This window comes from Perca flavescens, chromosome 21 (genome assembly GCF_004354835.1).
Source record: "Perca flavescens isolate YP-PL-M2 chromosome 21, PFLA_1.0, whole genome shotgun sequence".
Lineage (NCBI taxonomy): Eukaryota > Metazoa > Chordata > Actinopteri > Perciformes > Percidae > Perca > Perca flavescens.
In genome coordinates this window covers 15,428,952-15,443,126 of record NC_041351.1, presented here as the reverse complement: position 1 = coordinate 15,443,126, position 14,175 = coordinate 15,428,952, and the positions used below count along the sequence as shown (strand labels likewise).

The window sequence follows — 14,175 nt, the reverse complement described above, 5'->3', positions numbered from 1 at the left end:
AAAAGTCAAATTGCAAACTTCCCTTGTGTAGAATTTCAGCAGCTAATACTAAAGTGCATGCCTCTCTTTATACTGCCTCATTGAATCCTAAATCTCATTTCTATCGTTGAGCCTTGAGTGCATTAGTGTGTGTACTTTATACACTTCTCATCCCTCAGTAGGACACTGGTAGGTCCTAATCCAGGCTAAATCCTCCAGTGTGCCCCAATGCAGGTAGATAATTGAGCAAATCACCATGACATGCATTATCTGGTGGCTGTTGCCCCAGTTGTCAAACAGGCCGGGAATGAAGCGCTCAGGGATCTGGATGATGTTGACCAGCCCGCCCACTACAGCCAGAGTGTCCATGATGACAAAGAGGCGCAGGGAGTTTGGGCTGCCCACCCCGCTGCCCAACACCCGGAACAGGAAGAGGCCAAAGCGGAACAGAGCCTGCCAGATGAAAGCTTGCAGGCGCAGGACGTTTGTACGGGCCGTGGTGGCACAGTAAATGCTGTAGGCTGACAGGAGGATGTAGGCCAGCAAGGCAGTCTGTCGTGTGGCTGGGTAGCAAAGAAGGGTGATGTGGATGATGGGAAGTGCACCTGGTGACAAGAGAGATGATATACAAGTAAATAAGCAGCAATAAAATGAAGGTCAGATATAATTAGCAAAGGTGTAGACTTGGACTCGAGTCAGACTTAAGTCACAAAAGTGAAGACTTGAGGTTTTACTTGGACTTGACTGTTGTGGCACGTTACTGAGACTTAACTTCATAAAGACTTGATTTGAGACTTGAGGGCTAAACTATTGGATATGATGGATATGACACATGCCTTTGGTGTGGGAGATCTGGGTTCGATTCCCACTGCGATACATCAACCAATGTGTCCCTGAGCAAGTCACTTAACCCCTAGTTGCTCCAGAGGTGTGCAACCTCTGGTCTCCCTTGTATTGTCCTTCGTGTCATGGGGACTTGGTTAGTTTATTTACATTTTGTATTAGCCTGTCCAAACGCGTTCATTCGCAGCACGGGTCTCTGGGACGCCCCCCTCGTGCCAGTTCACGTGAAATGACATCACATAGTACGCGAGTCACCAGGGGACCCGCAGCTCAACGCCAGACCAATGAAAACAAACTGAACGGGTCCTGGGGACCCGAAGGACAACACAAGGGTTAAACTGTATAGCAATTGTAAGTCGCTTTGGATAAAAGCGTCAGCTAAATGACATGTAATGTAAATATAAGGCTACAGCCAGTTAGTATAGCTTAGCATAAAGAGTGACAACAGCTAACCTGGCTCTGTCCATAATTAACAAAAAGAGCTCTATTTCTTGGCCAAAAGCAGTCACTTTGTGCATTTTGCTCTGCTCTGCTGGTTGCTTCAAAATGTTGGTGACTTCAGGAAGTCACTGCTCCTAGCCAAGAAATAGTCACAATTTGTTGTTTTCATACTTTGTTTAAAAACCAAACAAGATATAAAGTGAGCTTTAGAGGTGCTGGTAGGTGGATTTTGTTGCGTGTGAACAGAGCTAGGATAGCGGTTTCCCTCTGTTCCCATTTTTATGCTAAGCTAAGCAAACCATTTTCTGGCTCTAGCTTCACTTTGAACAGACTGATACGAGAGGGGTGTTGATGTTCTCTCGCAAGAAAGCAAATAAGCATATTTCCCAAAATGTCAAACTATTGCTTTAAGATAGCTTTGAATGGAAAATCATTTTAATGGTCTGCATTTTAGAGACAAGAAAGATTTGTTATTATCCTATGAAGACATGAGACTTGACTGAGTGTAAAAGTCCATTCTTGACCTTGGAAACAGTATTCTGTTAATATAAGGGTCCACTATCTTTTTTTTCTGGATCATTCAACTTCTCTTCAACATCTCGCATTATTTATCAGACAACTGAGCCATACACTGATGAAGACTGTCAGACGTGGTCCAGAAAAAGCTAGAGAGTGGAACTTGAGTTAAGATTAAGTTGTCAGACTTGAAAACAGCTCTGATCAGCGATGATTATAATTTCAGATGTTGCACTCTGCAGAAATCTAAGAATTCAGATGGAAGAAAGCCGAGCCAATGAGCATCAACGACCTACCCAGGGTGTTAACTAGACAAACCCCGAACATGTCCAGGGAGAGCAGGGTGTCGTACACATGTTCTCCTCCCACATGGTTCATGAACACATGGTAGACCACCGAACCCACTGTAGGGCAGAGGCAGGCCACGTAGTGGACAACACAGATCCAGGCACTGTCCACCTCCATCCAGGGGATACTTAAAGGCAGCAGCACCAAGAAAAGGAAAAAAGGGATGCCTGAGGTGACCGGAATAGTAGGAGTTTAAAGAGGAAAGAAGAGAAATTAGATGAAATGAGATCAAGAAAAACGTTTGAAACCTACACAGATGTGAGTCCTTTAGAAAGCCCTCTAATTATAAATCATTACCCTTTAGTATTGTTATAGGTTTGTAAGGTTGTTATAGGTTTGTAAGGCAGACGCAATGAAGTAGGTTAACATGTTTTTATAGCGAGTAGGTGTAAACATCACCTTATGCAGAGCAATATGAGGAATTTAATAGTTCCTCTGTTTGTGTCCTTACCAGGAACAATTTGAAGGATATGGCTGTTGGCCACACGCAACGCTCTAAAGCTCATGCCCTTCACTTCCCCTTAGTAAGAGTGTTAGTCTTAACGAACTTATGGGATAGCCAAGGAGAAAATGGAGCATGAGGAAATTGCCTTCAGAAGTTCAAGGTTGGGCTGCTTTTAGGCCATGCACAGTTACATTTACAATATTGCTCGTCTTTGCACAATTTAAATCAGGTTTGAATTTGGAAGTTTTACATCAAAAGCACACATTTTAAAAATGTTAAAATACTGTAATTCTGCAACTGCTCGCGATCTACGCAAACATGTGCATCTTCGGGAGGCTTTGCCCATTATGATACATAGGTTAACATATATACAGTCTCAGCCAACCCCACACCTTTAAACCATTAAAAGTAGGACAATTCCAGGACAGGGATCCCCAGGGCAGATTACAGCTAATGCCACATATCCTCATTACACGTCCTCGTCAAGTATGCTTGTAACTGGCCATAAGTGAGAGTAGTGGACATCTGTCACTTGTTTCGGTCACCTGTGCATCACCCGTATGAGTTAAATGGTGAGAAACATTTGCTTTGTGTTTTACTGCAAAGGTATTTAAATATAATTAAGATGCAGATAAAACCCTTTGACATTTTTATATTTAATCCAGATTGACACTTGCAGTTTAAGGCAGGGGCAATGCACAGTTACCATCTGGACTTACCATGGGTGTAAATGTTCCCGAGCTCATTGTGCATGTAGAAGAGGCTCCTGAGGCAGTCTTGAGCTGTGGACACTGGCCGGTAACCCGTCAGGACATACTTGTTGAACTGAAGGTATTGAGGGGTCTTTGCAAAGTCCAACAGCCGCGGCCCTTTGTAAAGCACCATCACGACTTCCTGCAGCTAATGCCCTCACATTTAGTTGACAGTCCAGGTTCCTCACCATTTACATCCTAAAAGAAGCCACACTCAGGACTCTGAGACACAGTCATGACCACAACAAGCCGGAAATTCTTCTCCTTGAAATCCATCGTTGGACAGGTGTAATTCCAAGCAAGCAACCTGTTGAGCTGGCCAGGTGGCATGCTTTTAAAACGGCCAATCAGCAAAGGGCTCTTATCCCTAAGCCGGGGTGATCCTCACAAAAAGCCATGTGCACTACGTCAGCTGCTCCTTGTCACGGCTCATAACTGACTCACTCCTCAACTTCATGGTCAACATAGATATATTCTGTATTTCCCTTATTATAGACCGCACACATGTTCCTATTCCCCATGCTTATTTACAACTGTGTTGCATTCAGGATGATCTGGGGATTATAACACTTTAAGAGGTAGTTGTTTTTCCTAATGGCACTGATAATTCCTTAGCGTGTAAATTTAACAATATTAATAGGTTTTGCCTTTGCTGTAGCATACCAAATGTAGAGAAACACATACAAATGAGTAACCCACTGTTTAGTATTAATGGATGGTTTTATTCAATCAAATTCTGTACAATAATAATAATAATAATAACAGATGTCTGCCACAAGTAGTAAAAAACCCTCTCCCATGCAAAATAAATTAGAAGGTAATGCAGGGTGCATAAAAATATACATAAACAGAAAACCTAACAACTCAAAATGTTTAAATGTTGTTTTATCTCTACAAACAAACACAAAAATACCAGGAATTGTCAACAAACAGAAGATAATAAAAATATACAATTAGGAAACATTCAAAAATAACGCCAAAAAAAGATTATATTGTCGTTGTCCGCAGGGTTAACCTGTGTGGAGAAAGATGAGTGGGATGGTTGTACAGCAGTCAGCAAACTGAAAATGATCAACTTTTAGTTTGATTCTGTTCTTACCTTGGTAGCCACTATTCCCAAAGAAGCCATTCAAATCATATTTGCTCTTCTTTGCTCCTGAAGACAAATAAAAGAATTCAAACTGTTACGGAAATGTTTTTAAATGACTTTTATGTAATATTACGTATACTGGTGATTATTTCAGAGTTTGGTGAACTTAAAGGAACAGTTTGACATTTATTTCAGAAAATGTAATGAGAAGATTGATACCACTTTTATACCGGCCTGTTAAATAAGAAGCTTAAAGGGCATAAAGAATAGAAACAAGAAAAATGTGTGAAACCACTTGTCAAGTTGGACCTCTTTAGGACTTGCCTTGTGGGTGAAAATGCAGTTTGAGATGCTGCTGAATGTGAATCTGACGTGGCAGCTGCTCTTGATGAAGCAGCTCATCAGGTTGCTCCGGCACCTCAGCCACGCCGTGCATTTCTGTAGCAGGTGCGGAGTCAAGGGCGAGGCCAGCAATGCCTTCGGGGTCGGGCAGGTCCTCAACACCTGCTCCGGGCACCACATCAGGTGTGAAGGCCTCCACAGGTAGATAGGATGTGACAGCGGGGTAGGCCAGGGTGGGGCTGGGAGTAGGCGCTGCAGGAAATGCAACAACTAGGGAGGGAGAGAAAACTAAGATTTCAAGGTTGTCTTTTTTGCCGTTGCACCATGTATGCAATTAATTCATTTCCTAGTTTTACCTTCTGGCTGCACTTGTCCGTTTATATAGCCCATATTTTCTGAAAGTGACAAACAGTTAAACATTACCTGAATGCAGTTGAGCCACAAGAGACCACCATGCAGAAATACACACTATACAGTATATACTTACCGTATCTATCAATGGACATCCCTTCGCCTTCGACTGCAATTGCTGGTGTCGGTACCTCTCCCTTCACTAAGAGGTCAGGAGAAAATAAACAGATAAGATAAGAGATTGGGGTCTTCAGTATATCTGTGCTGCAAATCTCAAAAAGAACCCTCTTTCCCTGACGCACCATTAGATGTTCCAGCTGAATCTGGCTCAAGAGGCAGGGGCTCATATGGTAAACCATCTGCATCTGTTCAAGGCACACACAAAAAAAAGATATGAATGTACAATTTATTCGTACATTTCGAACCCAACTGCTCAGGTTAAAAGCAATAATGACAAAATACCATATTCTCCACCAGATCTACCTTCAGATGCCAATTCAATGGGCTGCGACTGGTATGGTCCCTGGTTATCTGTTGACAGATTGATGTGAAATCATTTAGTAAACATGTGTAAAATGAGTGGTATGAAAAGAACACAAAAGAATGAAGAGTACCATATTTCCCAAAAGATTGTGCCTCACTCCCAAAACCAAGAGCTTGTGGTGCATAGGGAACTTCACCGCCACCTTTTCAACCACATTGAGACAACAAGTTAAACCAAAGAAATAAACAAACAAGCAACAATTAGAAGGTAGCTGTCATGTTTGCTGAATCTCACCGTATGTGCCTGTTAATTTTCCACTCTGTCCAAGTCCAAGAGGTTCGGGCTGATATGGTGACCCAGCCAGACCTGGAAGAAAATTTGAATGAATAAATGAAATCTTTATTTCAAACGATATAAACAAATTGTTATACAAATAAAATGTATAACAAAAAAACAAAACAAAATTTCAACATAACATTCAACCCGTTCGAAAAGGGATAGGTAGACGCCATAACACTGGCCATAATGCTGGCTCTTCCGTGTCCTCCCTTCACAATAAAAGTCCAGCTTAAATTCACTGAGTCAGAGTATTTTGCTAAGAGCAAACTCATTAAAAAGGCATTTTTGCCTACACTAGATATCAAACAAAAGCCAGACAACATATCGTATTAAGTTGCTGTGAGCTTAAAAATGTCCCACTTCTAAGCACACAGCAGAAGATAACGGCATTTTGGAGCTGACCGGGCAAAGAGAGCAGTCTTCCTCCTTCTCACTCAGACTCACTGGGTCCGGTTGTTGAAGTGTGCTGCTAACTTATAACACTAATACCATTACCGGTGGCAAAATACCCCTGCGAATCAAATCCATACCTCAACTTTAACCATCAAGCCACTAAGCCTGTTTGGGAAATAACACCTTTGCATAAGTGTTGAAAAAGACAACACTAAAATGTAGTCCTCTCTATCTCTCTCTCTCTCTCTCTCTCTCAACAACACACACACATTTCGGAGCCGACTGACTCCGTCTTTGTGAGTCCAATGTGAGCCCATCGTTGATTTACGGAAGTTTTTGCTGATTGGCTCTCATAACGGGCCGGATTGGGTGGCCCATGCAGTACAGCCATCAGTCCATGAGGCAAATGTCTGGGATAAATCCACATTTTAATTGTGATATTTTGTGAGTAAATTCTGAATCTGCAAACGTTTTCTTACCATATTTGCCAGTAGATTTGGCTTCAGGGCTTAGTCCAGCTGGTTGAGCTTCATAAGGCATTCTTCCATAACCTGTAGACAAGATTGAGAAACAGAGGAAGAAGAGAAATAATATAAAAAGGTTACGGGGTGAAGTGTGTGCCACAACTAATCACAACAAGAATATCAAAAGGTAATTATTCACCATATTGGCCGGCTGTATTTCCATTAGTGGCGAGTCCGAGAAGCTGCCCACCATTGGGGAACCCACCATATCCTGATCAGAGATAAAGGAAAACCAGTAAGAAGTCTTTTCACAGTCAAGTGTAGATTGTAGATTTAATTTCATCAGCCTATCAGTTTCGGGAATGACTTTTAAAGTGAAGACACAACTACTATAAGCCACAGCTGATGATCACACTGACCAAATTGTGCGGCTAAACTAAAAAAGGTACTCATGGTACTGCACCTTATTTTGAAATATAACATACTACTTGATAAATGACTCACCATATTTTCCAGATGATTTGCCATCACCAGCAGGCCCATAGGGGCTCCCACCATAACCTGGATAAAATAGAGACATAGTTGGGAAACACATGGACTCATTAGACTGACCGTGCATGCTTGTATTGACTCTTAGTGGATTACAGTGACTTTGGTATAAACATTCAATCAAAACACATTACAAATGAATTAATTTGTAGTTTCCATCAAGATGTACATGCAGTGTCCACATAAACAGACTGAAAAGAAAGCTTGCAATTACAATATACAGACATACCATAATTTCCTGCACCATTAGTCCCTGTACTGAAGGGCTGTCCACCAAATTGCAACCCACCAATGCCTAAATCAGAGTGAGCAGTGAGTGGGCAGAGAATAATGTTGGTTGGCACATGAATAATAAGATGTTTAAGAATTATCTTAGAGTTCTGCACATCAAGGTGCTATAAACTCATAAAACCGTAAATAAAACTCCCTTTCCCTTCAGGCTACATTATAGTGGAGTGATAGAATATGTCTAACAAGCACTCACCGTATTTCGTGTTTGATTTCTCTGCACCCATTCCTAGGGTCTGACTGCCAAAAGGCAAGCCACCCATTCCTGTAACATTGGAGAAAGGTTTGGTTCTGGTTTGTTGGAGTTTAAAATATGTTTCATAATGTCATGCTGTACAGACATATGCTTTTTCCTACTGAATTGTTTTGTGTTAAAGGTCCCATGGCATGAAAATTTCACATTTCACTGAGGTTTTTTAACATTAATAAGAGTTCCCCCAGCCTGCCTACGGTCCCCCAGTGGCTAGAAATGGCGATAGGTGTAAACCGAGCCCTAGGTATCCTGCTCTGCCTTTGAGAAAATGAAAGCTCAGATGGGCTGATCTGGAATCTTCTCCTTATGAGGTCATAAGAAGCAAGGTTTCCTCCCCTTTCTCTGCTTTGCCCACCCAGAAAATTTGGCCCACCCATGAGAGAGAGACAGGGACGGACTGACAATCTGTGCGTTCTGGAAAAGTCCAGGCACAAATAAAAGTCTAATAAAGCGATATTAACAGCCAAGAGCAGGGGGCGCAAATACAATCACTTATATGCTATGTGTAAAGAATAAAACTGAAGAAGAAGAGTAGGCCTACATCATTAGATGTGAGTTAATTCAAATTGAAAGTCCAAGTGCCAGGAGCAGGAAACATTATAGGCTGCCTTTATCCCTAGCTTAGCGAATTGCATAGTCAGCTATCAACATGAGTGTGCATCATGATTATGAAATTGATTGTGCCATTTAGTGCTGTCAAAATTAACGTGTTTAATAATTTCTGTTAGGTTAATTTGAAACATTAAACGCATTGGAAATGAATCGCGAGTTGACTGCAATTTCGCTTGGTTGTATATGAGAGGTTGTAGTTAGCTCACTTTTGCTGCTAGGATGAAGATTAAGGTATTGAATTAAACGGGAAAACATCAGGCATGCATTTGTACCACTCTAAACGTGCTAACAAACAGGGAAGGGGGCTAAATAATTCACCAAATGTAACCAAAAGTTTAACCAAAAAATCCTAGTTTGCACTTTCTGTCTGTCTTCCATCAGTGTGCAGTTTTTCCTTGTCTTTCATATTTGTGTTTACTATTGTGGAACTGGCAAAGACCTGGTGGTTGTTTGTGATAGCTTCACAGACAACATTGACAGAGCCTATAGTCATTTTCATCATTTCACAGCCTTAATATGAATCAAAAGTGTAATATGACATTGACAAAATATTAAATAGGTTATTCAATGCTAATTCTTTAACACAAAGCAACACATATTATCCATCCATCCATCCATCTTCGTCCGCTTATCCGGTGTCGGGTCGCGGGGGGAGCAGCTCCAGCAGGGGACCCCAAACTTCCCTTTCCCGAGCAACATTAACCAGCTCCGACTGGGGGATCCCGAGGCGTTCCCAGGCCAGGTTGGAGATATAATCCCTCCACCTAGTCCTGGGTCTTCCCCGAGGCCTCCTCCCAGCTGGACGTGCCTGGAACACCTCCCTAGGGAGGCGCCCAGGGGGCATCCTTACCAGATGCCCGAACCACCTCAACTGGCTCCTTTCGACGCAAAGGAGCAGCGGCTCTACTCCGAGCTCCTCACGGATGACTGAGCTTCTCACCCTATCTCTAAGGGAGACGCCAGCCACCCTCCTGAGGAAACCCATTTCGCCGCTTGTACCCTGGATCTCGTTCTTTCGGTCATGACCCAGCCTTCATGACCATAGGTGAGGGTAGGAACGAAAACTGACCGGTAGATCGAGAGCTTTGCCTTCTGGCTCAGCTCTCTTTTTTCGTCACAACGGTGCGATAGATTGAATGCAATACCGCACCCGCTGCGCCGATTCTCCGACCAATCTCCCGCTCCATTGTCCCCTCACTGCGAACAAAACCCCAAGGTACTTGAACTCCTTCACTTGGGGTAAGGACTCATTCCCTACCTGGAGAAGGCATTCCATCGGTTTCCTGCTGAGAACCATGGCCTCCGATTTAGAGGTGCTGATCCTCATCCCAACCGCTTGACACTGGTTTGAACCCATCCAGTGAGTGCTGAAGGTCGCAGGCCGATGATGCCATCAGGACCACATCATCTGCAAAGAGCAGCGATGAGATCCCCAGCCCACCAAACTGCAACCCCTCCCCACCCCGACTACGCCTCGATATCCTGTCCATAAATATTACAAACAGGATTGGTGACAAAGCGCAGCCCTGGCGGAGGCCAACCCTCACCTGAAACGAGTCCGACTTACTACCGAGAACCCGGACACAGCTCTCACTTTGGTCATACAGAGATTGGATGGCCCTGAGTAGAGACCCCTCACCCCATACTCCCGCAGCACCTCCCACAGTATCTCCCGGGGGACCCGGTCATACGCCTTCTCCAAATCCACAAAACACATGTAGACCGGTTGGGCATACTCCCAGGCTCCCTCCAGGATCCTTGCGAGAGTGAAGAGCTGGTCCGTTGTTCCACGACCAGGACGGAATCCGCATTGTTCCTCCTCAACCCGAGGTTCGACTATCGGCCGAACCCTCCTTTCCAGCACCTTGGAGTAGACTTTACCAGGGAGGCTGAGAAGTGTGATACCCCTATAATTGGCACACACCCTCTGGTCCCCCTTTTTAAAAAGAGGAACCACCACCCCAGTCTGCCACTCCTTTGGCACCGTCCCAGACTTCCACGCAATGTTGAAGAGGCGTGTCAACCAGGACAACCCCTCCACACCCAGAGCCTTGAGCATTTCTGGACGGATCTCATCAATCCCCGGGGCTTTTATATCTTGAATAGTTATAGTATATAGTAACTAACACTCTCAGTGTAGTTTTGGTATAGGCCTGCAATATACCTAATCCCATGTTCAGGTACATCAGTCTACTTTATTTCTGAAAGTGTTGTCAGTAATCCTCTGTACTGTTTTATAATTACAAGTTTGTATAATTTGAGGTTTCTGTAGCCAGTGACATTTCATTATTTGTATTTTATTTTCAATGCAGATGTAATGGCATTGTACATTTTTAGTTTTTATTTTAGGGCTGAGGCTTCATTAATAAACACTTTCCCCAATTATCATCATTGGTTTTGAGATGTTACTTGCTGTGAATACCTTGTCTGATAGGCTACAAGGCTACAGTATTGAGGCATAGTATCAAGACATCCTGGCTAGTGTCTGTCGCGCACGACTAGGGGCAAATGGCCGGATGATGGGCCTATTTGGGAGAAAGTCCAGGGGTGTTTTTTAGCCCCAGTCCGTCCCTGGAGAGAGACATCATGGTTTTCAAATGAGCAAAGTGGCAGTTGGTCAAGGCCACACCCCCACCCTCCACCTTGCCCCCCCCTCTCACCTCCTCAATAGCTACAGACACATAAATGGCACTTAAGGAAAGCTCATTGTGGGACTGGCTCTAGTGGCTGTAATTCTGCACCAAGGCTGAATTTCTGGAAAGAGACTGCAGATACAGTATTAGGGGACCACTAAGGTCTATATAAAAGCATCCAAAGAGCACCATGTCATGGGACCTTTAAAGGTCCCATTTCATGCTCATTTTTAGGTTGATACTTGTATTTAGGGTTCTTACTAGACACATCAAAAAACCCTTTATTTTCCTCATACTGTGTCTAAATATATGGAGTGCCTACTCCAGGTAGGGAATGAGTCCTTACCCCAAGTGAAGGAGTTCAAGTACCTTGGGTTTTTGTTCGCGAGTGAGGGGACAATGGAGCGGGAGATTGATCGGAGATTGGTCGGAGAATCGGCGCAGCGGGTGCGGTATTACATTCAATTTATCGCACTGCTGTGATGAAAAGAGAGCTGAGCCAGAAGGCAAAGCTCTCGATCTACCGGTCAGTTTTCGTTCCTACCCTCACCTATGGTCATGAAGGCTGGGTCATGACCGAAAGAACAAGATCCAGGGTACAAGCGGCCGAAATGGGTTTCCTCAGGAGGGTGGCTGGCGTCTCCCTTAGAGATAGGGTGAGAAGCTCAGTCATCCATGAGGAGCTCGGAGTAGAGCCGCTGCTCCTTTGCGTCGAAAGGAGCCAGTTGAGGTGGTTCGGGCATCTGGTAAGGATGCCCCCTGGACGCCTCCCTAGGGAGGTGTTCCAGGCACGTCCAGCTGGGAGGAGGCCTCGGGGAAGACCCAGGACTAGGTGGAGGGATTATATCTCCAACCTGGCCTGGGAACGCCTCGGGATCCCCCAGACGGAGCTGGTTAATGTGGCTCGGGAAAGGGAAGTTTGGGGTCCCCTGCTGGAGCTGCTGCCCCCGCAACCCGACACCGGATAAGCAGACGAACATGGATGGATGGATGGATGGATGGACGGATGTGTCTAAATATAACTGTATTCACCCTCTGTCTGAAACACTGTAAAAGCACCTGTCTCTTTTAGCCCCCCTCCTGAAAAAGCCCAGTCTGCTCTGATTGGCCAGCATTTCCGGGTCTTCTGCATCTGCACTCTCGATTTCTCTGCACCGTCATTGCCAGGGAATGACAATTCTTTAGAGAGCCGAAGTCCCGCCCTTCTACTTCCGGTCCATGGGACCTATCTTTCGAAAAAATATGAACGAGGGTCAATGGAGAGAGAATAAATATTTTTTGATCCAGTTTGAATTGAGCCATGGATTACAAATATGATGTTCGTCAATTTAAAACATTATTTTTCAACCGAAAAAAGTCTCCGTTTATTGTTAAACTGTTGAAGTATAAGACAGTGAAAATACGTAATTAGAAAGACTACAAACTTCATGGGTGACGTCTCGCTGAAGCTACGATGTCTCTGTGTATCGTACCGGGGATGTAACGTTACTCTAATGAGCAGAGGATCTCGCTCGTTCTTTTGCTTATCTGCTGAAAACACTTGACTGGATAAAACCCAGCAGTTAAGATAACATTACATGTGTTGTGGAACAGAGCTAAGCTAGCTAGCTAGCAAACCAAGCATCAAGCTAGCTAAGTGTCGTAGATTGTGTGAAACGGGAGATGTAGTCCACTGAGCTGTTTCACACAAAACTAAGTGGTACTACGACAAACCTACGGGTAACTGAGACTTTCTCCGGTTGAAAAATCATCTTTTAAATTGATGAACATCATATTTGTAATCCATGGCTCAATTCAAACTGGATCAAAAAATGATTTGCCTCTCCCCGTTCACTACCGTTCATATTTTTTCTGACTTAAAGGGAAATTTCACCGCTGGAAAGCTGAATATATCTTTAAATTGGGTCACTTATGTAGTAGAAATGTGAAAAAAAAATTGAAATTGGTGCCTTCTAGGCCAAGATAAGACAGAAAATGTGTTTTTGGCTCATATGGATGAAAGACACCAAATCCCAGAATGCACTTGCTTTGCTGCTGTATGGGGCCACTCCCAAGCCACGCCCTTTACAGACAGACAGTGAGACGATCAACTCAACAAGTGTGTTTTATTGTCATTTCAACCATATACACGAAAAAACGTTTCACGGTGGCTCAAGTGGTGTTACACATTTAAAACATGCTTTTTTTGGCCACAGCTGATACATTATCCGGACTTCTTTCAGCGGATTGATTGATAGCTCCAGAGTGAACAGAACTGTGTCCATGGCAACGCTCAGCTATGCATGGCAACTGTGTGTTATCCTTAGCAGCGGTCTGTTGTCAAGAATTATTACATGGCTTGGTTGAATTCTAATGTAGAATGCGGTCTGTTATTTCTTGATAACAGACCGCTGCTAAGGATAACACACCGTTGCCATGCAAAAGCAGAGCGTTGCCATGGACGCAGTTCTGTTCACTCTGGAGGACAGCTATCAATCAATCCGCTGAAAGAAGTCCGGATAATTTAGCCTACCAGCTGTGGCAAAAAGTGGGGAAACGTGGAGAAACTTCTGTCCTCCAATTCAAGCAATGACAGCAGATCTGATGAGCGTCTATCGCTAGTATCTTTCTATACCGTCTATGATCGCAACAACGCTAATTAGTTAGCTTACATTGCAACTTGTTTAACGTTAACTTACAGGTGTGTCAACATGCAGCGGCTCTGCAAAAAGGAAACGAGATGAATGAGGACATAAACGTCCACATAAATATTCCCAAAGAAGCCATTCACCGTGTCTCACTTCACCGTCAACAGAAATGTTCAGTTTAACGTAAATTAGAGCAGCCGATAGCCCGCTAGCTCACAACAACGCTTCAGCTAATGTTGTGTCAGTTCCTGCAGTGATTAAAACAGCAGCTGGGTCATTTGTCCACCACGGCAGCACCCCATAAAATACACGGCTACTACCACAGCCTGTAAGGTGGTGTTGAGTAGCTAATAGACGAAGGATTGCATTACAGAGTTTTTACGTTGCTATGGACGCAGGATTCCAACCGTAGAGACGGAACGGACT

The 14,175-nt window shown here is 43.8% G+C and overlaps 2 protein-coding genes across 2 annotated transcripts in view; both read right to left on the bottom strand.

Annotated features, from left to right (window-relative positions):
* Positions 1–147: 147 nt before the first annotated feature.
* On the bottom strand, positions 148–3,457 carry paqr4b (progestin and adipoQ receptor family member IVb). The gene is made up of 3 exons (XM_028568563.1): positions 3,292–3,457; positions 2,076–2,294; positions 148–584 (listed from the first exon to the last, which is right to left on the bottom strand). Exons 1-3 carry the CDS (start codon positions 3,455–3,457, stop codon positions 148–150), a joined length of 822 nt encoding a protein of 273 aa, XP_028424364.1.
* A 604-nt stretch (positions 3,458–4,061) lies between these two features.
* cmn (calymmin) overlaps positions 4,062–14,175 on the bottom strand; it is a 30,439-nt gene continuing 20,325 nt past the window's right edge. The window contains exons 55-68 of the mRNA XM_028568562.1: positions 7,821–7,889; positions 7,566–7,631; positions 7,292–7,348; positions 6,987–7,058; positions 6,803–6,874; positions 5,886–5,957; positions 5,722–5,793; positions 5,570–5,638; positions 5,410–5,472; positions 5,244–5,309; positions 5,113–5,151; positions 4,739–5,026; positions 4,424–4,480; positions 4,062–4,339 (exon numbers count right to left, since the gene is read on the bottom strand). Coding sequence (XP_028424363.1) covers positions 4,335–4,339; positions 4,424–4,480; positions 4,739–5,026; positions 5,113–5,151; positions 5,244–5,309; positions 5,410–5,472; positions 5,570–5,638; positions 5,722–5,793; positions 5,886–5,957; positions 6,803–6,874; positions 6,987–7,058; positions 7,292–7,348; positions 7,566–7,631; positions 7,821–7,889 — 1,067 coding nt within the window. The 3' untranslated portion in view covers positions 4,062–4,334. The remainder of the gene's footprint in view (positions 4,340–4,423; positions 4,481–4,738; positions 5,027–5,112; positions 5,152–5,243; positions 5,310–5,409; positions 5,473–5,569; positions 5,639–5,721; positions 5,794–5,885; positions 5,958–6,802; positions 6,875–6,986; positions 7,059–7,291; positions 7,349–7,565; positions 7,632–7,820; positions 7,890–14,175) is intronic.

Excerpts from the sequence above, each read along its gene's own strand:
- paqr4b (XM_028568563.1), bottom strand. The coding sequence starts at position 3,457 with ATGGTGCTTTACAAAGGGCCGCGGCTGTTGGACTTTGCAAAGACCCCT. Across the intron at positions 2,295-3,291 it reads CGGGAACATTTACACCCATG|GCATCCCTTTTTTCCTTTTC; the intron begins GTAAGTCCAGAT and ends CGGTCACCTCAG. Across the intron at positions 585-2,075 it reads TTGTCTAGTTAACACCCTGG|GTGCACTTCCCATCATCCAC; the intron begins GTAGGTCGTTGA and ends TCTTGTCACCAG.